The sequence below is a fragment of the Carettochelys insculpta genome, chromosome 8 (assembly GCF_033958435.1).
Source record: "Carettochelys insculpta isolate YL-2023 chromosome 8, ASM3395843v1, whole genome shotgun sequence".
In the NCBI taxonomy this organism is placed as follows: Eukaryota; Metazoa; Chordata; order Testudines; family Carettochelyidae; genus Carettochelys; species Carettochelys insculpta.
The window spans coordinates 73,521,669-73,545,544 of record NC_134144.1 but is presented as its reverse complement, the minus strand read 5'-3'; the positions used below and the strand labels follow the sequence as shown (position 1 = coordinate 73,545,544).

Sequence of the window (23,876 nt, the reverse complement as noted above, 5' to 3'; positions counted from 1 at the left end):
ATGGAGAATCCACCACCTCGCTAGGCAACGCATTCCAGTGCTTCACCACAAGCCTGGGGAAACAGTTTTTCCTAATATTCAACCTACACCTCCCCCTGTAACTTCAGCCCATTGCTCCTTGTTCTGCATCTGTCACCTCTGAGAACAGCCTCTCTCCATCCTCTTTAGAGCCCCCTTCAGGAAGTTGAAGGCTGCTATTAAAGCACCCCTCAGTCTTCTCTTCTGCTGCAGCTCCCAGAGGTAGCCCTGCCAGCTGAGGGCACGCGCCTGTGGTTGACAGGAGGGGAGCCCGGCTCCTGGATGAGGTAACCCCCAGGGTGATGCAGCAGAGAGCCAGGGCTGCGCAGAGGTCCTGGTTTTGGGTCTGGCAAGACCCACTCACTCACACTGTAGGTGGTCCATCGTGTCCAACGAGGACATCTTGAGCTTGCCCAGGCTCATCGCTTGTGGTGTCACATGCGGCTGAGGAGTCCCAGCTTTGAACGGCCTGGGCGTTCGCAGTGGGGGCGAGGGAATTGTCCTAGCTCTGTTGGTGTGGCTGCTGCTGTTCCTTTCTTCTTCTCACAACGAGGCGTCCGCGTCGCTGCTCTTCAAAGCTGTCACACGCGTGTCGGACGAGAGCACGCCAGCCTGTTCGGTCCTTTGCACGCTGCTCTAGCTGCTCTGGTTTTAAACCGGCATGAGCAACGTTGGCCTTCACGCAGTGTTTATACCTCCTGCGAGGCCAACCTCGATTCCTCCTGCCCTGGGAGAGTTCACCGTAGAGGAGTCGCTCAGGGATTCTCGACTCCTCCGTTCGGGTGACGTGCCCTGTCCAGCGAAGCTGGGCTGTCAGAATCGTGGCTTCGATGCTCGCGGTTCCTGCGCGCGCGCACACACACACACACACACACAGAGACAGATCCCTACTCAGCTGCTGAGCGAGTCACTACACCGCCGAGCCGGGTTGGTTCTCACGGTTGTTTTTTTTTAAGATTATTTTACAGTTTTAATCACACGAAAGGCACTTTGATCGGTTTTTCTTTCTCCGATTAGCTCTTGGGGTCCTAACCCAGCGGATACAAAGTGAAAACACAAACAGCCCCAGGTCTCCAGCCCTGTCTCCAAATGCCAGCACCTCACCCGTCCTGGCAGTGACAACGATACAGAACTGTCCAGGCTGCCAGAGCAGGGAGTGCCGAGTGTATGACAGCCGCCAGGCTGTATGTTCCTGCCCTTGTTAATGACGCAGCCTCTCCCTGTGACCACGACATGCATTCCACTCTGGGATTTACACTCCCCAAAAATCACACCGCTGCATGTGTTTGGTGCAGACATGCCCCTGCCCAGGAGGGTTCTTGTAACCGTTCAGGCCGCACCTAGTGCTACCCATGGCAATGAGGCAGGATCGTTTTTGCCTTACCTGGGGGAAATGCTGGGTTTTCCATTACTGCTTCTCTGCACATCAGGCCCGGGCCAGCTGAGGAGCAGGATTGGGCTCCGGCTGCTCCATAGGAACAGACAAAGCCAGGGAAAGGGAAGGCTCGGGCCAGGCCAGTGGCTGTCAGGCTCAGGCAGAGGCTGTAGGGCCTTCCAGCAGTGCAGGGAATCAGATTTTATGCTGCTGAGGTGGGGGCGCTGCAGAGGCAGAGATGGCTCAGAAGTACCCCCAGTGGGTGGGTTCAGCTCTCCACAGCCAACCACCCCACCTTAAGGAAAAGGAGGCTCCACCCGACACGTCCCCACCTGAGGGCAGGCCAGAGCCTCAGGGAAACGTGACAGCTGGCCCGGGGGCAGGGAGCAGGAACAGCATGCCAGACCCAGAGATCTGTCACTGGTACGGCAGAGAGCAGAGCTGGCGGGAGCGGGTATCTTCTGACACAGGAGTTGTCCATCGGCAAAGGCTGATGGGCTGACACTGAGCTGTGTCACAAGGACACCTCGACTGCCCCCCAGCCGTGGATGGGAAATTAGCCGGATGTTCCACTTAGAACCTGGCCCGAGATGCTCAACTATAAAAGAAACTCTGAGGGCGAGACCACAACGTTTCCAACTGGAAACAAAACCTTCCACAAAGTCAAACTGAAAGCTGCCCAAAGGCTTCGGTCGGTGAACATTTCTGAGACTGTGGCTCTGCCCCGGGCAGGATCGCGTGCAGCTTCACAAATCTCTGCCGTTCCCCTGGGACAGAAATACCGCGTTTTGGCAACAGATAGATAGACAGATGGGGGTGTGGGAATAGATCAAAAGATTGATAGAAAGCGGGTGTGTGGGGATAGTCTGGAGGCGTAAAATCCCTCCCTCCCAGGCTGTTTCTCGGAGGGTTATAAAACCAGGTTTGGGAAAGACCCACAACAGACTGAGAGCCCAGATTTTAAAGTGTTAAAACCGTCCATTGAAAACCCAGCACCGTCAGACTGAGGTGGTTAGATCCCGGGCCCTGGGCACCCCCTGGGGTTCGGGGATGAGGGGGCAGGCATTTGGAGAAGGGCTGCGAGTATCCAATCACCCCAACATCCGACAGACAAAAATCCCCTCCCCACCCCAAATCCCACCTCCCCACACAGCTTCTTTACAGGAGAAACGGCCCCAACCAGAAAAATAACCATCTCCCAGAACATCATTAAAAATCCCAGCTGTGAAAATCCTCCCGCGACCTGTTTTGCCTTTGCTTTTCCTAAAAATATATATACACATGATACATATTTATATTAGCTAAATGTGCCCAGTTACAATTCATGCCCCCCCACCCCCAAGACTGCTCCCTGAGGGACATTTCCCACATAAGGCTACAGAGATCAGCAGCCGTGTCTCTCTCGAACACGGCGCCGCAGCAAGGCACAGCGAGCACCTCTCGCGTATAAAACGGTTAAGGCAATAGAAAGGGAGCTCTGGACAGCACCCCCTAGTGGTGTGGGGAGCCAGGGGGGCAAAGTAGACTCCGGGGATCTCCAGCGAACCCGAAGGCAGCCCAGGGAACAATGGGCTGGGGGGAATCCGAGTCTTTCCCTGCACCCTAATCAAACCCTGGCTCCCCTGAACCCGAAGCTCTGGGGAGGGGAGATGAAGACACCCCCCGCCCCCAGTTCAGAGCAGCTGCCTTTCAACCAAACGGCTACCCCACTTCAGGGGAGTGGGGCTAGCAGCCCCTAGGGCACAGCAGTGAGCAAATCCAATGCAATTTACCCCCCGGCACCAGCTGGGCTCCACCCAGCGGGACGGGGCATCCCAAGGCACAGTCTATACAGTACGATCCCCAGGCGGGTGGGGCAGGCTGGGTGGGGGGCATTTAGGGTTCTAAACACAGTGAGCAGGCCGAGGTTCGAGCCAGGCCGGAGGCTGGGACCCGTCCCCCAGCTGTTTGGAGCGTGGCAGGGAGGGCCGAAGGCACTAAGGAGAAGGCGACACAGCTGCGGTCCCAGAGGAAGGAGTGCCCCCCTTCCCCCCATGCTGCAGGCAGAAACCAGGCTTGTTCCTCTGGGGGCTTGGCCTGGCCGGCTCAGCACCCCCCGGGAAGGGCAGAGTTAAGGGGACTGGCTTTCCTCTCAGGGGCCATTGCTGTCTCCTTAAAACAGGCCTGGTGAGTTTCCATCTGGTAGCAGCCCTGCACCCTCCCACCTCATCTTCCGGGAATGCAGCAGCCCCCAGGCCCCGGGGGCTCCTGGGGCTGTAAGCCCAGCCCTGGGGACAGGAGATCTGCTACCCGCCACGACCTGACAAGCCCCTCCCAGGATGATCTGCCCACACCCCTTCATCCAGGGCTGGGCTTGGCGCAACTCCATGGCCCCGCCCACTCCTCGCTCTAGCCAATCACAACGGGGTGGGGGGGCGCCTTAGCTTCCGCCAGCTGCGGAGGGCCGTTCCTTGGGGTCAGGGTCAGAGCCCCGCAATGCACTGCAGGGAAAGGTGGCACCTGCGTAAGCCGAGAGCTGTCGGCCCAGGGGCTCAATGGCCCCCAGCCCCAAGGCACCGAGAAACCCGCTCCCCTGCGGTCCCTGAGCAGAGAGGAAACAAGAACCGTTTGCTGGGGAGGGCGCCCGCCACAGACCCTGCAAGGAAAGGGTTAACCGCCACCCTGGAAATCTCACCTTAGCGCCTATCCCCACCCCCTCCTGCCGGGAACTTGGGGGGCCAAGCTGCCCCCCCTGCGACAGGCTACTCTGGCGCCTCTCAACTCAGACCTTCCGCTAGCCCCGCACACTTTCTGCTAGCCCCACCCACTTTCTGCTAGCTCCACCTCCTCTTCCACTAGCCCCACCTCCCTTCTGCTAGCCCCGCCTCCGCTCCACTAGCTCCACCTCCTCTTCCACTAGCCCATAGATTCTCTGAGCCCCTCCAGCATCTCCCTCTCCAAACCCTTCCCCTCTCGGCCCTGCTGGGGGACCTGTGCTGACCCCCCTCACTCAGCGACCCACCCTCACGCAGCCCACAGCCCTGCAGCACTTGGCATGGACCGCCACACCCCTGCCTGATCCCCTGGAATGGGGCCCACGTCCATGGGAACAGGATTCCTGGGCCTTCTGGAGGGGGAGGGTCTGGGACCCAGCCGCTGTCTGGGTCACAGGTGCCTGAGTTCCCTTCACCCTCAGCATTGCGAGTAACTCCCATCCGGGCAAAGCGGGCAGGAAACACACCCCTCGACCTGGGGGCACTTTGCACCCTGCACTGGAAGGTGTTTGGGTCTCTGCCCCCTGGCTGAGCACCTCCAGACTGAGTTCCAAGTTCCCTGCCCCTGGGAGGGGACCGGGCCATGATGCTGAGCGCCCCTGTCCCACGGGAGGGGACCGGGCCGTGGTGCTGAGCGCCCCCTGCCCCATGGAGGGAACTGGGCTGTGGTGCTCAGCGCCCCCTGCCCCATGGGAGGGGACCGGGCCGTGGTGCTGAGCGCCCCCTGCCCCATGGGAGGGGACCAGGCTATGGTCCTCAGCACCCCTGCCCCATGGGAGGGGACCGGGCTGTGGTGCTGAGCGCCCCCTGCCCCATGGGATGGGACCAGGCCGTGGTGCTGAGCGCCCCCTGCCCCATGGGAGGGGACCAGGCTATGGTCCTCAGCACCCCTGCCCCATGGAGGGGACTGGGCTGTGGTGCTCAGCGCCCCCTGCCCCATGGAGGGGACCGGGCTGTGGTGCTCAGCGCCCCCTGCCCCATGGAGGGGACCGGGCTGTGGTGCTCAGCGCCCCTGCCCCATGGGAGAGGACTGGGCTGTGGTGCTCAGCGCCCCCTGCCCCATGGAGGGGACCGGGCTGTGGTGGTGAGCACCCCCTGCCCCATGGAGGGGACCGGGCTGTGGTGCTCAGCGCCCCCTGCCCCATGGAGGGGACCGGGCTGTGGTGCTCAGCGCCCCCTGCCCCATGGAGGGGACTGGGCTGTGGTGCTCAGCGCCCCTGCCCCATGGAGGGGACCAGGCTGTGGTGCTGAGCGCCCCCTGCCCCATGGAGGAGACCGGGCTGTGGTGCTCAGAGCCCCCTGCCCCATGGAGGGGACGGGGCTGTGGTGCTGAGCGCCCCCTGCCCCATGGAGGGGACCGGGCCGCGGCGTCTTGCCAGCTGCCCCCCCGCCCCCCGGAGAAGAACCGTCCCATGACGACCGAGCTCCGAGCTCGCGGCGGGTTTCCAGGCCTACAGCCGGCCGTCTCGGTGGTGCACAGTGGATGTCAGCCCTGGCTGGGCTCCTCCCTGGCCCCTCTACCCCGCGCCCCAGGGTGGCTGCAGGCTGGTGGGGAGCTCAGTGGGGCGGCCGGCAGGGGAAGGCTGGGGGCGGCGGTGGGGAATCCTGCCAGGCTGGCGTCTGGCCTGGCCCCGGCCCCCGGCCCCGCTCACTAGCTGCTAGTCCGGTGCGGCTTCAGCACCGTATAAATGTCCTCCACTTTGCTGAGTCTCTCAAAGAAAGGCAGCAGATCCAGGAGCTCCGTGTCCCCCATGTTGTCGAACCACGATGCCACCGGCACCTGCGGAGAGACGCGGCCGTGAGCTGAGGGTGGCGCCTCTGAAGCACAGGACGCGGCCAGCGCATCACACAGCCACAAATGGGCCAAGGAGTCAGGGTCCCCGCCGGGACGTGCTGGGCCCTGCGCGCCGGCATCCTATTTTTGTGCCCCCCTTCCGCTGCTGTGCCAGCCTGCCAGGCTGCAGGGCATTGGGACAGCGTCCCGCTCAATCAGATCCCAGGCTGCTGCCCAAAATCTGCCCTGTTGCATCCATCGGAGACAGGAGCCACCTTCACTTCTGGTCCAAACGGCTGCTGGCTGCCAGCCTCACCCCAGAGGCAGCTGCCTCTTAGCCCTGCAGGAGAGCTCAGGGGATAAACAGCTGCCGTGTCCCAAGCCCAAGGTGGCTGTGGGTTTGCGCCAGGGAGCAATCCTCTCCCTGCAGTGTGCACAGCCCGGATTCGCTTGGCCAGACACATGGGAGCCACCCTGAGCAAGCGCCACCCCCATGCGCCCCCATCCATCTCAGCAGCTCAAAGGGGAAATGAAAGGCCAGCTGGCCAAGGGCCCGGTGCCAAGACCCAGGACAATTGCGGCTCATTCCTCCTCCCCACGGAGAGACGCCAGCGTGCTGGGAGCAAGCCAGCAGCCAGCTCTGAAAAAGCAGCCACTGCCAGAATCTCACTGCAGCGAGGGCAGGAGATGACGCAGCTTAACTCGGAGCTTTCAGGAGCTCTGCAGGCCCTGCCTTGCCCAGTCTGGTTCTCTCCTTCGCCCACGGAAACCACTTCCCAGCCAGAATTGAAGGCTGCTCCCAAAGCCCACGCCCATGCACTAAGCGAGACTCCCATTGGCTAGGAGCTGTACAGGGTGTATGACACGCAGATGAGCAGAGCCAATTCGATCCAGTAAGGGGCAGCGGTCACTGCTATTTCAGCCCTGGGCTCCTCCCCAGACCACAGCTCTGCCGATGCCCCTCACTCCTGACCTGCTGCCACTACTAGCCAGTCTGGGGCCATCGTGAACCGAGTTACCCCAATAACCTGCCACTCGGGAGACTACGCAGCAGTCGCATCACTGGGCTGAGAGCCCACAAACTCATTTCACATGTAACCAGCACGGCAGCTGAACCAGGCCTCCGGAGGCAAACGGCCAGGCAAAGCGCTGAACCGGCTGAGCAGCCACAGCTGCCCCAGGGCCTCTCACCCAGGAGCTGCCCCCGGCTACCTACCGCATTGTCGGGGTGGAAGATGTAGGAGGCGGGCGAGTTGTCCACGATGATGATGCGGTTCAGATCCCGGCCCAGCCGGCTCAGGTCCTTGACATAGTTGCCACGGTGGAAGACGCAGGACTCGCGGAAGAGGCGGGCGCGGAAAGCACCCCACTTGTCCAGCAGGTCGGCCACAGGGTCTGCGTACTAGGGGACAGGCACGGTCAGGCACGGCTAAGGGAAGCAGGAAAGGGCCGAGCCCTAGCCCCTTTGGCCAATGGCTGAGAGGGCTGGGGTCCCCGGCCAGCCCTGGAGAGCACTTAGGGGTCCCCTTGGCTGGGAGGGGGGCAGACCCCAGCTCCGGGGAGCACTCGGGAGTCCCCTTGCACAGGGGGAATGGGCCCACCCCTGAGAGCACTTGGGGGGGGCACCTTGGACGCAGCAGCCCTACGGACCCCCCCAAAGCATTGTGGGAGCAGCGCAGAGAAGGGGGTGCAAGGAATGGCTGGGCCAGAGGAGCAGCATGGCTTAGTGGTTAGGGTCCGAGATCTGCCCCCCAGGGGTCTAGCCCAGCTCCGGGAGGGCAGCGGGGACTAGCGGTTAGTGCACGGAGGAGTGCCGCGGTTTCCCTCATCGGGGCTCACCTTGGCCAGGCTGGCGGTGAAGAGCACGCACTCAAATAGCTCGCCCATGCGGTGCAGGAACTCGTCCACGTGCGGCCGCTTCAGCACGTACACCTGGGGGAGGGACAGCGGTGAGACCCCCCTTCCGCCGAGGCTCTGGGGCCGAGCCCCCCAGAGCCACCCCCCTCCAGGAACAGCCGCCTCCAACCAACCCAGGGGGCTCTGATACTGGGTATCAGCCAGGAACCCCCCAGCCCAGGCTCTGCTGTAGCTGTTTGTGCCCCGGAGCTAGGCGAGAAGCCCGGGCAGGCCCCCTCTGCAGCAGGGGACCCCCAAGCGGTGCCTCTCCAGCGTCTCCCTCGAAGCTGCTGGCCGCCTCCGGCCCCAAGTAATCGAGAACAGGCCGACTGCGCAGACCACAGCCTATCCTGGATTACTTGAACCCGGCGCCGGCCCTGTGCAGGGCAGGGCCCTGCCTGCCGCGCTGTGCCAGACCATGGGAAATTCGGCCCAGGGCTCCCCCGAGCAAACCTCCCCCCAAAGAAGGGGGCTGTGGCAGGAAAGGTTGTCCCAAGGAGCCAGGCATCACCATGGTCTGAGCTCTGGGGTCGCTGCCCCCCCAGCAAGCAGAGCTGGCATGGCTCCCCAGAGCCTTTCAAGGGGGACCCCGCCCCTGGAGTGGGTGCGCCACGGGTGGGGAAGGGGGAGGGCTCTAACGCCGGAGTGTCCAGGAGCCCGGGTGTCCCTGCGGGGTGGTGGTGGTGATGGGTCGTCTCCCTGACAGCATCTCTCCAAGAGCGTCCCCCCAAAAGTGCCCCCCCAAGAGTGCCCTCCCCGAGAGCACTGCCCTCCGGAGAGCGCCCCCCATGAGAACGTCCCCCCGACAGCATCTCTCCAAGAGCGTCCCCCCAAAAGTGCCCCCCCAACAGCATTGCCCTCCAGAGAGCACCCCCACAAGAGTGCCCCCCATGAGATCATCCCCCTGACAGCATCCCTCCAAGAGTGTCCCCCCAAAAATGCTCTCCTGAGAGCACCCCCCCTACGTGTGTCACCCTCCTGAGAGCACCCCCCAAGAGCACCCCCCATGAGAGCACGCCCCCAGGGCACCACCCATGAGAACACCCCGAGAGCATTTCCCTCCTGAGCACGCCCCCACGAGAGCACCTCTCCAGAGCTCCCCATCAGGGCACCCCCATGACAGCACCCCTCGGGAGCCCCCTCACCTGGTGCATGACGCCATCGATCTCAACAGGAATGATGAAGTCGGCGTTGTTCACCGGCTGCAGAGGGGGCAGCAGTCAGTGGGGGAGGGGAGGGGCAGGGCCCCCAGCTGCCCTCACGGCTCCCTGGCCCCTTCCCGCCACCTGGGATTCCCTGGGCACACCCTCCCTCTACCCCACGGCTGTGGCCCATCACGCCCCCTTGCCCAGGATTCTTCTGGGCACCCCCACTTCTGTTCTCTAAGTTACACCCGCCCAACCTTGCTGGAATTGCCCCGGCCACGCCCTCCCCCGGTCCCCACAGCAACGACCCCCCCCATCTCCCGGGATCCCTCCCGGCCACGCCCTCCCCTGGTCCCCACAGCAACGACCCCCCCCATCTCCCGGGATCCCTCCCGGCCATACCCTCCCCTGGTCCCCACAGCAACGACCCCACATCTCCCGGGATCCCTCCCAGCCACGCCCTCGCCTGCTCCCCTCGGCAACGACCTCCCATCTCCCGGGATCCCTCCCAGCCATGCCCTCGCCTGCTCCCCTCGGCAACGACCTCCCATCTCCCGGGATCCCTCCCAGCCATGCCCTCGCCTGCTCCCCTCGGCAACGACCTCCCATCTCCCGGGATCCCTCCCAGCCATGCCCTCGCCTGCTCCCCTCAGCAATGACCTCCCATCTCCCGGGATCCCTCCCGGCCACGCTCTCGCCTGGTCCCCTCGGCAATGACCTCCCATCTCCCGGGATCCCTCCCAGCCATGCCCTCGCCTGCTCCCCTCGGCAACGACCTCCCATCTCCCGGGATCCCTCCCAGCCATGCCCTCGCCTGCTCCCCTCGGCAACGACCTCCCATCTCCTGGGATCCCTCCCAGCCATGCCCTCGCCTGGTCCCCTCGGCAATGACCTCCCATCTCCCGGGATCCCTCCTGGCCACGCTCTCGCCTGGTCCCCTCGGCAACGACCCCCCCCATCTCCCGGGATCCCTCCTGGCCACGCTCTCGCCTGGTCCCCACGCCAATGACCCCCCATCTCCTGGGATCCCTCCCAGCCATGCTCTCGCCTGGTCCCCATGGCAACAATCACCCATCCCCCGGGATACCCCCAGCCATGCCCTTCCCTGGTCCCCACAGCAATGACCCCCCCATCGCTTGGGTTCCTCCTGCCCATGCCCTCCCCAGGGGTTGGATGCAGGGAGTGGCCGGGTAGGGGAGCAGGCCCTGGGGGTGGCTGGCCGGGGCGGGGAGGCAGGTTCTGGGGGTGGGGTGCAGGAGGTGGCCGGGCAGGGGAGGAAGGTCCCAGGGGTGGGGTGCAGGAGGTGGCCGGGCAGGGGGACAGGCCCCCGGGGTGGGATGCAGGGGGTGGCTGGGCGGGGGAACAGACCCCGGGGGTGGGATGCAGGGGGTGGCCGGGCAGGGGGACAGGCCCTGGGGGTGGGATGCAGGGGGTGGCCAGGCGGGGGGGACAGGCCCTGGGGGTGGGATGCAGGGGGTGACCGGGCGGGGGGACAGGCCCTGGGGGTGGGGTGCAGGAGGTGACCGGGCAGGGGGACTGGCCCTGGGGGTGGGGTGCAGGAGGTGGCCGGGCAGGCGGACAGGCCCCGGGGGTGGGGTGCAGGGGGTGGCCGGGCAGGGGGACAGGCCCTGGGGGTGGGATTCAGGGGGTGGCTGTGCAGGAGAGGCAGGAGCAGCAGCCCCCCAAAACACGGACTCACCTTGAAGGAACTGTGCACCAGCGTCTCGTCCAGGTCGATGACCACACAGAGCTTATTGGCGTCCTGGGGTTTGATCTCAGGCAGCAAGTACTTGATGGCCGCCTAGGAGGGCGACAAGTCCGGGGCGGGGGCATTGGGGCGTCTGGCTGGCAGTGGCGCCAGGCACTCCAGGCCTACCCCCATCCTGGCCCACACAGCAGGGCTGCCTGGCTCCTGGGCTGCAGGGTCCTAGGCCAGCCCCAGGCTTGCTCAGCTCACCCCCTGCATCCCTCACCTCCTGCCCCAGCCCTCCCAGCTGCAGGGGAATGGGAGGAGGCCTTTGCTTGGAGCAGGGCAATCTGGGTCGGGGCACAGGCTCGGGGGGGCCCATACTGCTTGGGCCTTGCCACACTCAGCCTTCTCCGAGCTGCAGGCGGGTGTTACTGCGCTGCACCCCAGAGGTGGCTGCATGAGGGGCTAGTCAGCACTGCCAGGCACTGAGTGCTGCCTTGTGAGCGTGAACCTCCCCAGGGCTGGCGGGCACCTGACGGTCCACTTGCCCACTGCTGCCTCCAGGACGGCACCGCGACCCCTTGCAGCCCCTGACCGTGCCCCTGCCTGGGCAGAACTGGCTCAGCCTTGGAAGCTGCAATGGCAACAGTGGGCACTGGAGGGCGCCAGCTGTTGTCGGCTGCCAGACCAGCAGGGGCGGTAATCCACTCAAACCTGGCTGGGCAGCAAGGTGCTGGAGGCTGAGCCAAGCCAGGGATTACCCAGGCCGCGTGGGCACCCCTGGCCTGCCAGCTCTGGGCACCGCAAGTACGGAGCACACTGGGGGCGCTCTCCCCGGGCAGGCAGGGCTGGCACTAGGGGCTGTGCTGCAGGGAGCAGGGTGGGTCAGTAGGGGGCGCTCTCCCCACGTAGGCAGGGCTGGCACTGGGGGGCTGTGCTACAGGGAGCAGGGTGGGTCAGTAGGGGGCGCTCTCCCCGGGCAGGCAGGGCTGGCACTGGGCGCTGTGCTGCAGGGAGCAGGGTGGGTCAGTAGGGGGCGCTCTCCCCAGGCAGGCAGGGCTGGCAATGGGGGCTGTGCTGCAGGGAGCAGGGTGGGTCAGTAGGGGGCGCTCTCCCCAGGCAGGCAGGGCTGGCACTGGGGGGCTGTGCTGCAGGGACCAGGGTGGGTCAGTAGGGGGCGCTCTCCCCGGGCAGGCAGGGCTGACACTGAGGGCTGTGCTGCAGGGAGCAGGGTGGGTCAGTAGGGGGCGTTCTTCCCAGGCAGGCAGGGCTGGCACTGGGTGCTGTGGTGCAGGAAGCAGGGTGGGTCAGTAGGGGGCGCTCTCCCCGGGCAGGCAGGGCTGGCACTGGGCGCTGTGCTGCAGGGAGCAGGGTGGGTCAGTAGGGGGCGCTCTCCCCAGGCAGGCAGGGCTGGCACTGGGGGCTGTGCTGCAGGGAGCAGGGTGGGTCAGTAGAGGGCGCTCTCCCCGGGCAGGCAGGGCTGGCACTGAGGGCTGTGCTGCAGGGAGCAGGGTGGGTCAGTAGGGGGCGCTCTCCCCACACAGGCAGGGCTGGCACTGGGGGGGCTGTGCTGCAGGGAGCAGGGTGGGTCAGTAGAGGGCGCTCTCCCCGGGCAGGCAGGGCTGGCACTGAGGGCTGTGCTGCAGGGAGCAGGGTGGGTCAGTAGGGGGCGCTCTCCCCACACAGGCAGGGCTGGCACTGGGTGCTGTGCTGCAGGGAGCAGGGTGGGTCAGTAGGGGGCGCTCTCCCCGGGCAGGCAGGGATGGCACTGGGGGCTGTGCTGCAGGGAGCAGGGTGGGTCAGTAGAGGGCACTCTCCCCGGGCAGGCAGGGCTGGCACTGGGGGGCTGTGCTGCAGGGACCAGGGTGGGTCAGTAGGGGGCGCTCTCCCCAGGCAGGCAGGGCTGGCACTGAGGGCTGTGGTGCAGGGAGCAGGGTGGGTCAGTAGGGGGCGCTCTCCCCGGGCAGGCAGGGCTGGCACTGGGGGGCTGTGCTGCAGGGACCAGGGTGGGTCAGTAGGGGGCGCTCTCCCTGGGCAGGCAGGGCTGGCACTGAGGGCTGTGGTGCAGGGATCAGGGTGGGTCAGTAGGGGGCGCTCTCCCTGGGCAGGCAGGGCTGGCACTGGGTGCTGTGGTGCAGGGAGCAGGGTGGGTCAGTAGGGGGCGCTCTCCCCAGGCAGGCAGGGCTGGCACTGAGGGCTGTGCTGCAGGGAGCAGGGTGGGTCAGTAGGGGGCGCTCTCCCCACACAGGCAGGGATGGCACTGGGTGCTGTGCTGCAGGGAGCAGGGTGGGTCAGTAGGGGGCGCTCTCCCCGGGCAGGCAGGGCTGGCACTGGGGGGCTGTGCTGCAGGGACCAGGGTGGGTCAGTAGGGGGCACTCTCCCCACACAGGCAGGGATGGCACTGGGTGCTGTGCTGCAGGGAGCAGGGTGGGTCAGTAGGGGGCGCTCTCCCCGGGCAGGCAGGGCTGGCACTGGGGGCTGTGCTGCAGGGACCAGGGTGGGTCAGTAGGGGGCGCTCTCCCCGGGCAGGCAGGGCTGGCACTGGGGGGCTGTGCTGCAGGGAGCAGGGTGGGTCAGTAGGGGGCGCTCTCCCCGGGCAGGCAGGGCTGGCACTGGGGGGCTGTGCTGCAGGGACCAGGGTGGGTCAGTAGGGGGCACTCTCCCTGGGCAGGCAGGGCTGGCACTGGGTGCTGTGGTGCAGGGACCAGGGTGGGTCAGTAGGGGGCGCTCTCCCTGGGCAGGCAGGGCTGGCACTGGGCGCTGTGCTGCAGGGAGCAGGGTGGGTCAGTAGGGGGCGCTCTCCCCAGGCAGGCAGGGCTAGCACTGGGGGGCTGTGCTGCAAGGAGCAGGGTGCGTCAGTAGGGGGCGCTCTCCCTGGGCAGGCAGGGCTGGCACTGGGCGCTGTGCTGCAGGGAGCAGGGTGGGTCATTTGGGGGCATTTCCTGTGCAAGGACTCTACTGGAGAGTCTCAGTTTTCCAACCAAGGAGTAAACCACCAGCTGTCCAGCAACATGTGTGTTAAGTCCCCTCGCACTATCCCCAGCCTCAGGGCAGCAACCCCAGGGCCCAGCTCCCCTCAGTTTCACTGGGATCCAGGGTCACTTCCCACTCCCTGCCCCGGCTCGACCCCAAGATCTCCTAGGGGAAGCAGGGGCTGTGAATTTGGGGAGGGGGTTATTGACTCAGCAGCATCAGCTCATCTGCATGCCTGCCTGCCTCCCCTCCCCAGGATGCCCCTCTGGCAGCCTCCCCTGCAGGCCCAGCCCTGGCGCCTGCTTCTGCCCCTCCGCCATGTGCTTGGGCACCATTTGTGGGAACAGGGTCGGGGGGCACAAGGAAAACTGTCCCAAAGCAGAGCCCTCGGGGGCCTGGCACAAGGGCCTTGCAGTGGGGTCAGGGACCAGGACATGGGGGGCTCTCTGGGGGTCAGACTGTGGGCAGCAGGATTCCCACGAGCCAGGGACAGGCAGGCAAAGGGCTGGCAGCTGTCAGAGCCCGAAGGTGCTTGTGGAGATGCCCTCACCCCCAGGCCCACCCTACCTTGGGCACGACGCCGTTCTCCTCCACCAGCAGCGGTGCATTGTTGTTGACTGGGATGGCCTCCGAGTCTTCATGGCACAGGCAGCAGAAGAGGGACTGGAAGATGCTGCGGTTCCGGGGCTTCTTGGCCGGCGACGGGCTGGGAGCACCTGCAGGGCACAGGCGAGGAAGGGGTTAATCCACCTGGTGCCACTACCCCAGACACACACCCACCCTGGTGCCTGGCCTGCCCACAGAGTGCTGCCTTGGCACCTGTGCCTGCAGGGGGTGCCAGCTGGATGGGCAGGGGGCTGAGGGGCAGAGCCAACATGGCAGGGGGCTGCCCCATGCCCACTGGTCTGGGCACCCTGAGGTGGGACGTGCTGGGCAGACACCATGGCTGAGGAGGGAGCGTGTACCGGTTGTGGACTGAGAGCGCCTGGCTCAGCCCAGGTGAGCAGCAGGGGCCTGACACCCGGCACCAGCAGCAGCTGCTAGCGGAAGGGCTGGCAGCCTGTGGGTTACTGGGAGCCTGGCACCGGCGGGCCAAGGACCGTTGTAGGGGGAGCAGCCCCTGCCCCTCCCCGCACCCCAACAGCTGCAAGAAAGGGCTCAACTCCATTGCCCAGCAGGTTTCCACAGCCCTTTAATCATCCAGCCAGTCACCCTGCAGGACTGCCAGCATGGCTGCAGCAGGGGTCTGGAAGCCAGGACTCCTGGGTTCTCCCTGGCCCTGGGAGGGGAGTGAGAGGTAGCGGTTAGAGCAGCCAGCCAGGACTCCTGGGTTCTCTCCCTGGCCCTGCGAGGGGAGTGAGAGGTAGCGGTTAGAGCAGCCAGCCAGGACTCCTGGGTTCTCTCCCTGGCCCTGGGAGGGAGGTGGCTGGCAAAGGAGGAAGGACTCATGATGTATATGGGGAGAAAATCTGGCTCCTGGCCCTTCACCATCTCTGCCCCTTCACATGTGTGTGACTCCACAGCTCTGGCTGCTGCCCAGGGTTCCTCCCTCGAGATTGTCCCGTTTCTCTCCTTCCCATCCAGCCCATCCAGCTGCACAGCCCCTGCCCCCTGCTTCCCCACAGCGCAGGGCCTTGAGGGGCAGGGCAGGGCTGGTCTGGGGGGGGCACTCCCTCCCTGGGCATTGCTGGCACAGGGCACAGAGTGGCTGAGCCCAGCTGGCTGGGCTGTGTGGGGCTGGCTCTGACCCCCCCTTCCCTGCCTCCACCCTCACCCCCGACCTGCAGGCCCTGCTACCCTTGCCCCAGCGCTGCCTGCGGACCCCCTGCAGTGTCCGGCGCTGGCTGGCTGCACTGTCGCTCCAGGGTCGGCTTAACCTGCTCTCCCGCATAATCCACTTGAGGCAACAGCTCTGCCAGCCGTAATCCGGCACGAGATAACGAGATTCCTTCTGATCCATCGGCCGGACGCCAGGCCCCTGGCCGGCAAACGGCAGGGGAGAGCGCCAGGCCCGGCCAGGGCCTGTCATAGGCTCCTCTGAACCTCACAGCTGCCCGCCCAGCCCCGACCCACAGCCCAGCCCTGCCGGTGCCCCTCACTCCCGACCTGCAACCCCCTGGCCAGCCCAGTCCCAGGGTAAGACCCACCAACCCTCCTGGGGTCACTGGGCTGAGCGGCTGCCCCGACCCTGGGTGCCGGTGCTCCCTCCCATGCTGGCCCTGTTGGGCTTGAGGTCCACTCTCAGAGCCCCCATGTCACCACCGTGTTCGGCCCCATAGCACAGGGTCCCCTTCCGCTCCCAGCTCTCAGCCACGCAAGCAGCAGCAGGAGCTGCAGGGGAACAGCTCAGGCTGGGCTGGGTATGGGGGGCTGCTGGCACCCACCCTCTGCCACCTTCCACTGCCCTGCAGCCGGCTGGGGACATGGGACAGTGCCCAGCCGGTCGTCCCCAGGCATGTTAACTCCCCACTGCCTCTGTCTGCCCCGGGCTGGGCAAGGGGCAGCAAGAAGGAGCCTGGCGCCCGGCAGGGACAGCCAGGCCTGAAACCTGCCTCTAAGGCCAGTTCTGGGCTGAGACATGCCCGGTGAGAGCCCAGCACAGCCCCACTGCACCCGTGTGAGCCCAGGTCCGGCGGGTCACTCGCCCTCCCAGCACAGCCCCACTGTGCCCGTGTGAGCCCAGCACAGCCCCACTGCCCCAACTCGACCCCCCCCGGCCCCGTTGCCATGCCCAGGAGATGCCAGCCAGCCCCTCCCTCCGGCAGCTGCAGGGAGAACGCGGCAAAGCACAGGGAGTGGGAAGGGGAGATGAGGCCAAGCACCCCCCCGCCACCCGCATGCTTGTGGCCCAACCTGTTTCAGCAAGAGCTGCCGCAGCTGGTCACCCTGGCATCACCCTCCCTCCCTGGCCCAGCTGAGCCGGGCCCCTCCCCTCCCCTCCCCTCCCCCGACTGCCCAGGGCAGGGCTCCGGCAGAGCTGCTGGCTGGCGCATGGCGCATGCCCCTGCCTGCCTGGGGATGGCAGAGCAGGACCCCGTGGGATTCCCCCTGCAGGTGAGTTCTTGCCCAGACCCGGCTGGGCGTGGCTGAGGCCGGCCCCGTTCGTGCCTGGGGGCAGCAGGTCACTGCACCAGGGCGATGGGGACAGGACCCCCCCTGCCCTACCGAGCTGACCACCTTTGCGCCTCTCTGGGCGGAGATCAGGCCCTGCAGCGCCTCCTACCCCACCCCACCGAGCAGCCAGCAGCAGCCTGGGCAGGCGGAGGGGCCAGGCTGGCACAGCCTGGGGGAGCGTGTCTCCGCAGCACCGGGAATGCACAAATATTTAGAGAGGCTGGCGGGAAGCGGCCGCCACGGGGCCAGGCCTCCTGGCCCCCCACAGACTTGCCGCTGGGCCGCGCTCAGAGACTGCGTGTGCGACACGAGCCCCCTGCAGGGCCTGCGGCACAGCCGCGCGCACACACATGCACAGGTATGTTCACGAACGCTCATACTTGTGCAACCTCCCGAGCGCACGTCCCCACGCAGACGTACGCATGGGCAGGTGTATCCATCGACACCTGTGCACACCACAAACTCACACGCGCACCAGTGTGAACTCACCCACGTGTGCGTTCGCATGCGCACACATAGACAAACCCTCTTGCCCCAGCAAACTCTCATGCGTGAACATACATGGATGCATACAAATACACAAGTACTCTCGCACCAACAAACTCTCACGCACAAACATTGCACACACACACACAAACGCTCTCGCACCAGCAAACTCTCGTGCCCGAACACACAGACGCACACAAGTGCACAGACACTCTTGCACCAGCAAACTCTCGTGCCCGAACACATACACAAGCCCACATGCCCAGCTCAGGGATGCCCCCACTCTGGGATTCGCAGCCAGCGTTCCCCTGGCCAACCAGCCCCCTGTGGACACCCCGGTGCTGCAACCAGGGATGGCGCCTGCAGCCCACTTCTCACTCTCGGAGCCTCAGAATACGGCACTGGAAGGCAGAGAACTGGAACAGGCCCCTTCCAGCCATCACCCCCAGCCAGGGCACGCGCAGGCTCCCTCCCCCGCCTGCCCCTGCCCTGCAGGGCCCCTGGACGGGCAGAGTGCAGTGGGCACCGGCCTCGCCAGAGATGCTGAGCTGGTGGGGGGGGTAGCCATGGGGCACCGAGAGCCCCCTGGGAGCTGCAGCCATGCAGGGGTCTGTGCCTCACTCCCGCAGGGACCTCCTGGCACACGGCTGGGCACTGCAGAGTGGGCAGAGGGGAGGGGGCTTAGAGCTGCCCTGGGCAGCCCCAGGAGTTCAGAGCAGCCCTCATCTCCCTGGGGGGCCTGGGCCCCCCGCCTCGGGCCTGGCTGGCAGCAGGCAAGGAGCAGGGAACAGGGAGGCTGGGGGGCAGAGAGGGTGGGGTAGGGAGGAATCGTGCCCAGGAGGCTGGGGGCAGAGTGCAGCTCGTGCAGCTCCAGCTGGAAGGGGAAGTAGCGAATTATTCACCAACAGCAGGTTCCCAGCCCCAGCCTTGGCCCATCGTCTCCAGCAGGGCTGCCTGGTACCACAGCAGGGATGCAGCTGCCTCTGGGGAAGGATGCCCGGGAAGCCAAGGCAGATCCAGTTGCTGCTGAGACTCAGCAGGGTGCAGACTAACAGCACAACTGCACCCACCCTGGGTGATGCCCTGACCAGTGTTCCCTGTCAGCTTAGGGCGTGGGCAGCCGTCCGGAGAGAGTCAGGAGCTGCCCAGCCGGTTAGCAGAGAGCTGCCAGCCGGCAGTGTCTGCGTTTCTCCTGGTGGTGCGCATCCGCACTGCCCTTGGGGCGCATAAAATTTAATCCACTCATGGAGAGAAACAATTAGAGGGAACATTGGCCCTGACCCGGCCAAACGACAACAGATCGACAGATCACAGTGGAAAGGCAGCAGCTGCCAGAGCACAGCCCCATCTTGAGGGCACGTTGACTGCAAGGGGGGAGAGCCCTGCGTGCCCAGTCGCACAGCCCCAGCCCCACAGGGGAGCCCTGACCGCCGGGGAGAACCCCCCAGCCCAGAGGGTAGAGTGCTCCCTACCCACGCAGCCCCTGCCGGGCGTCCCCAGCCGAGACCCTGCCCTGCTCCTGCTGCACCTGGCTCCACCAGGGCTGGGCACCACTTGGATTTTGCCAAGTGCTGGCACAGGGCAGAGCCCCTGGCCCACATTCCCCCCGCACTGGCCATCTCTGCCCCCCGCCTCCTGCTGAAAGGGCACAAGTGGCTTCCCCCCGTCCCCGGCAACCAGCCCCCCAGCCCAGCCTCCGCTGGACGTGGGAACCAGGCGTCCCGACGGACTGCGAGGCCGGGACAGGAGGAGCCTGGGCACCCCCAGGGCGGCTGGCAGGCACTTCCCACAACAGCAGCTTTGTTTTGCTTTGTTTCTCAGCTGCTTTCGACCTTTGAGCCCAAGGGTGGGAGAGGGGCCGGGCCGGCAGTATCCCCCCCCCGCTTTACCCCAGCTGCGTTCAGCCACTCTGCACCCCTGTCCCAGCAACCCCAGGGAGAGGGCGCCCCCCACGGACCAGACCTGCCCCCTCCCCACTCACTTCCCAGCCTGTGCGCTCTGGCCCCCAGAGGTGGCTGCATTTCCACAGGGCGAGGGCAGCCGGAGACGCCTGCCGCCACTGTGACCGCGGGCAGCCGGGGAGAGGCCGGGGGAAGGAAGGGACCGGCCAGCAGGCTCCTCTCTGACCTGGCCCAGCTCCAAAAGCACAAGAACCTCACTGGGGCACAGCTCAGCTGGCCATGGCTGCGGGTACGAGCTGGTGCCAGCCGCGGCCAGTGGAGTGACCGAGCCTTCTGCACCCCACGCCCCATCTCCAGCCTGGGCTCCCCCTTGACCCTTCTCCCTCCTGCAGGTCCTTTCCCACCCGGGCCAGCTCCCAGCTCCGGGGCCTCTCTGCTGCAGATCCGAAAGCTGCATTTCTCCTCTGGGCCCTGGGGGGAGGGTCCGATCCCCCACTGCGGGCAGCAAAGGAAGGAAACGAGGTGTGCCCCCGACGACGCTTCCCCTCCGCTGGCTGAGCCCACAGCCCTCTCCCCTTCCAGCCCCTCCTGGCAGGAACAGACACGTCCTCGAAATCCCGTTCAAGGCTCTGCTGTTCTCGGCTGCAGCCTCTGCTGGGGTCTGGCCGGTGGCCCCAGGAGGAGCAGGACAGCAAATCTTCAGCCCACAAGGGTGATAACTCTGAAGCCTACTGATGGCCCCACAGTTAACAGGTCTGGCACTGTGGGCGGAGCCTCCACATGCCTCTCTCCCAGCCATGCTCGGCCATTCCTGTGGCAGGACGGCTGATGGGCAGGAAAGTCACCAATCAGAATGAGTGGGCTGTTTGCAGGATGCTCATTGGCTGGCACTGGTTCAGGCAGGACAAGCTGGGGTCTCCCGCCACTTCCCCGGGCCTGGATCTCCCCAGCCCAGTGGTCGTTCACCCTGGCCAAGGGCCCCAGAACACAGCCAGCTGCACCCCAGCTGTCCGGGCAGGTGGCTAGCAGCACCGCAGGGGAGCTGCAGTTAACCTCAGCAAATGGGACACATTCAGGGTAGCCCAGGCCTGCCAGGCTCCCAGACAAACGGCCCAGTGCTCTTAGTGGGGTTAACCCTAGACCACGCAGAGCAGTCGGGAGCCAGCCAGCCAGCTCAGTACATACCAGACAGGCTGCGCCTCCCAGCACAAGCAGGCTCAGCCTCAGCTCCCCCAGTCTGGGCAGCTCCGTCCCCTGCTGCCAGAGCTGGAGGAGACTCCCCGTGGGCTGCTAGCAGTATAGGTCTATGACACACAGGACACCAACTCTGATTTCAGCCAGCATAGGGCAGCCCCAACACCTACCACTGCGTTCAGCGAAAAGGTCATCCCACGCTCCGGACTACTGGGTCTGGGATTTCCAGCCAGGCGGAGGAGCCTGTCTGCATCCACCCCCCTGCCCATCCCGCCGCCACGGCTGACACGGCAGGTTGTAGGGAAATAACTCCTTTAGCCACAGCACAGCCAACACCAGCAGCACCTGGGCAAGGGCATGTCCCCAGGCTGGGCTTCTCCTTCACCCTGAGGGGACCTCAGCCTCTGGGGCAGACCTGGTCCAGAACCACCCTATCCTTGCGCTGAGAGCAGCCAGACCCGGACCTGAACCAAGAGCTCACTCCCAGCACAACATGGTCAGCGAAACCTGCAGCCCCCTGCCTCACCCCGCACAGCCCAAATCACGGGCCCCTGCTAGCCCAGCCCAGGCCTCCCAGCCCAGCTCTGCTGGTGCCCCTCCCACCAGACCTGCAGTCCCGTCCTACCCAGCCCCAGGGCCCTGTCTGGACAGAAACTTCTCAGTAGCACCAAACCCAGAAGCAACTGGGCCACCCTCTGCTAAGGACCAGGCTGGCCCCAACAAACTCATTTCAGTTGTTCCCAGGTCAGATCTGCCCTCCACAGCTGCCCAGAGCTCGGGTTCCCCAGCCGTCACAATGGACCCCCCCCAGCCCACCTCTCCCTCTGTCACCGTGAGCAAGTCCCAGCCCCTCCCCTTGCTGAGACCTGGTCCCAGCCGAGATTTCAGTTGGTGCTTTGGCTGCTCAGGGCTGGGATCCCAGCATAGCCCAGGCCGTGGCTTCCTGGTACAAGCCATGCAGTGGGCCTGGCACCAGGGCTGCAAGCAGGAGGGAGCCAGGCCATGGGCCAAGAGGCCCATGCTATTACCCTCCAGTGGGTAGCCCTCCTCACCTGCAGCCCTGTTTTTGTGGGTGTCACACAACCTGGGGGACTGTCGGTTGGGGGTCTGGGGGCGCAGACCAAGCCATGGGCACACCGAGAGGAGCTGTCCACTCCCAGCAGGTCAGCTCGAAACTGACGGCCGCCAATCCCCAAGTCAAGGGACGAGGGTCCGTCCATCCTGCGCAGGGTGGAAGGAGATGGCACATCCTTGCAGACCAAGAGGAGGGACCCAGGTTCAAGCCCAGTTCTGGCCTGTCCGAGGCCTTCTCCTCTCCAAACCTCACATCCCCAGCTGTGCCCCGGGGGCGAAAGCACCTCGTGATCTGACGGCCCCTCCAATGCCAGGGAGCCCTTCCCAAGCACAGCAGCTGCTTCCCACACTCCTGCGTCATCTCTGGAGTTCTTGGGGAAGCACAACATAGGTCACTGGGTAGGACCCACACCCCCCAGGGTGCGGTGATGAGCCCCCTTCCCTACCCATCCTCCAGGCTGAAGCCCCGTGATGGGGCGACCCCGATCACCAAGCCCCACTGCAGACAGCTCCAGCAAAGCTGGGCTCTCCTGGAACTCTGCCTGGGGCACCTCCCAGGGCGAACCCCACCCCTAAGGAGTGCCCGAGCTACAGCCCAAAGGGCAGGTTCTCATATCCATCAGGCGGGGTGAATCCAGACCAACCCCCAGGAAATGGTCACCCGGGGTACAGCAGGGCAGCTGTTCCAGATTCACCCCAGTGGAGTCAGGATGAGAACTCGGCCTGTGCCTGTCTCTGCAGGCACCCCACAGCCATGCCAGGCAGCTGGTCTGCACCCCAGGAGAGTGAGGTGCCAGTGTGGGGAGATATTAGACAAGCACTTCCGTTCTCCAGGCTGAGGCCGTGCCAGACTCATCACTCAGATCCCAGGGCCGGCAGCACCTCAGCCCCTCCCCGCCCGGAAACCCCCAGAAGTGCCCGGGCACCAGGAGAACGGCACAGCTGCAGAAATGAGCGCCAGGATCTGCGGGCTGCTCTGTGGTCTCTTCGCGCCAAGCTGGCCCACAGGCCGAGCAGGCCCTGCAGAGCTGGGGTGCCAGGTGCAGGCCAGGTTACTCCCACAGGGCTGTGCCAATCCTTGGTGGGGAAACCCACCGTCCTCCTCCTGCAGCGCCTCAGGTGATCAGCCATCTCTGCCCCGGCCACAGGCCCCCCCATGGCCCACAGGCTTCCAGCTGGCAGGGATCTGTGTCCCCCTGTGCATAGCACCACGCAGTGACCAGCCACCCCCAGCTGCCCACAACCCTCTCACCCACCCCTGCCAAGCCAGGAGCCCTGCGCTGGCCGGGCAGACACAGGGCGGATCGGGGCAAGGACAGGCACAGACCCCTGCCCCCCACGTACCCCGCAGGGACATGCCTGCCCCCGCCTCCAAACCGCAAGCGCTGGGGGTGCGTCAAGCCCCCCGCCCCATGTGGGAGGGGGGCCTAGCTGGGCAGAAACCCCTGCCCCGCCGCCCAGCGCTCAGCTGGGGGGGCGATCGGGCCTCCCGCGGGGCGCGCCGGCATCCGGCCAGCGCCGAGCACACGGCGGGAGTGGGGGGGAGCAGCCCACGTCTCCTTGTCACGCCCCCAGCCCAGAGGCGAGCACGGGCCGCGGGGGGAGGGGCCCGCAGGACCCCCCGACCAGCTGCCCCGCCCCGGGGGGAGCAGTTACCTTTCTCCTGCAGAGGGGTGTTCACCTCTTCCTTGCTAACCTGGGTGATGATGGACTGACTGTCCATGAGCCCCGCGAAGTTGGCTGGGGGGGGTCCCTCCTCCGCGGGCTCCTCCCGCCGCGCGCCGGCCCTCCAGGAGTTCCCGCGGGGGCGGATCGGGCGGGGGGGGGAAGCGCCCCCCCAAAACGGAGCGAAGGGGGGAGGGGAGGCGGGGGGGGGCCAAAGAGGGACGAGAGCAAGAGGCGCCCGCGGAGGAAACTTTGTTACAACATGGAGTTTCCTCTTCACAATTTCTGCTACAAACATGGAACCCGGACGCGGTTTCAAGGAACCCCTTAAAAGGGCGATGGCTCCCCGGGGCCCAGGCACCCTGGCGTGGGGTGCTCCGCCTGTCGAGGGAGGAAGGAGCGCCCCCTGCCCTCCCCACCCCGCTCGGGAGTCCCTCGGCTCGCTGCGCCGCGCCCCAGCCAGCCAGGCCCCCAAAGCAGCCCCCACTCCAGCCCAGGATCAACCCCGCAAGTCTCCTGCAATTGCTCCAGAAAGGCAGCCAGCTCTGGGCTGGGACCCGGCAGCTGTTTGGAGCAAGTTTGCTTCCCCGGCGTGAAGATGCAGCCCTCTCTGGCACGCGGCACCGCACTGTTTAGGCAAGGCCTGCTTACCTAGGGCTGGGATGCAGCCACCTCTGGGGTGGGGTATGAGCGCTAGTTGTACAGGACTCACTTCATGCCAAGGTGCGGCTGTTTCTGGGGTGGGAGGCAGCCACTACACAATGGTGTAGGATGGGAAGGGAGGAAGACCTATCCAGGCTCCAGCAGGTTCCATGCAA

At 65.7% G+C, this 23,876-nt stretch overlaps 1 protein-coding gene across 1 annotated transcript; it reads right to left on the bottom strand.

Annotated features, from left to right (window-relative positions):
- Positions 1-917: 917 nt before the first annotated feature.
- Positions 918-23,228, bottom strand: CTDSP1 (CTD small phosphatase 1). The gene is made up of 7 exons (XM_075001487.1): positions 23,050-23,228; positions 14,192-14,340; positions 10,661-10,762; positions 8,962-9,018; positions 7,760-7,852; positions 7,137-7,322; positions 918-5,926 (listed from the first exon to the last, which is right to left on the bottom strand). The coding sequence occupies exons 1-7, from the start codon at positions 23,114-23,116 to the stop codon at positions 5,798-5,800; spliced, it is 783 nt and encodes a 260-aa protein (XP_074857588.1). The 5' UTR covers positions 23,117-23,228; the 3' UTR covers positions 918-5,797.
- Positions 23,229-23,876: the final 648 nt, after the last annotated feature.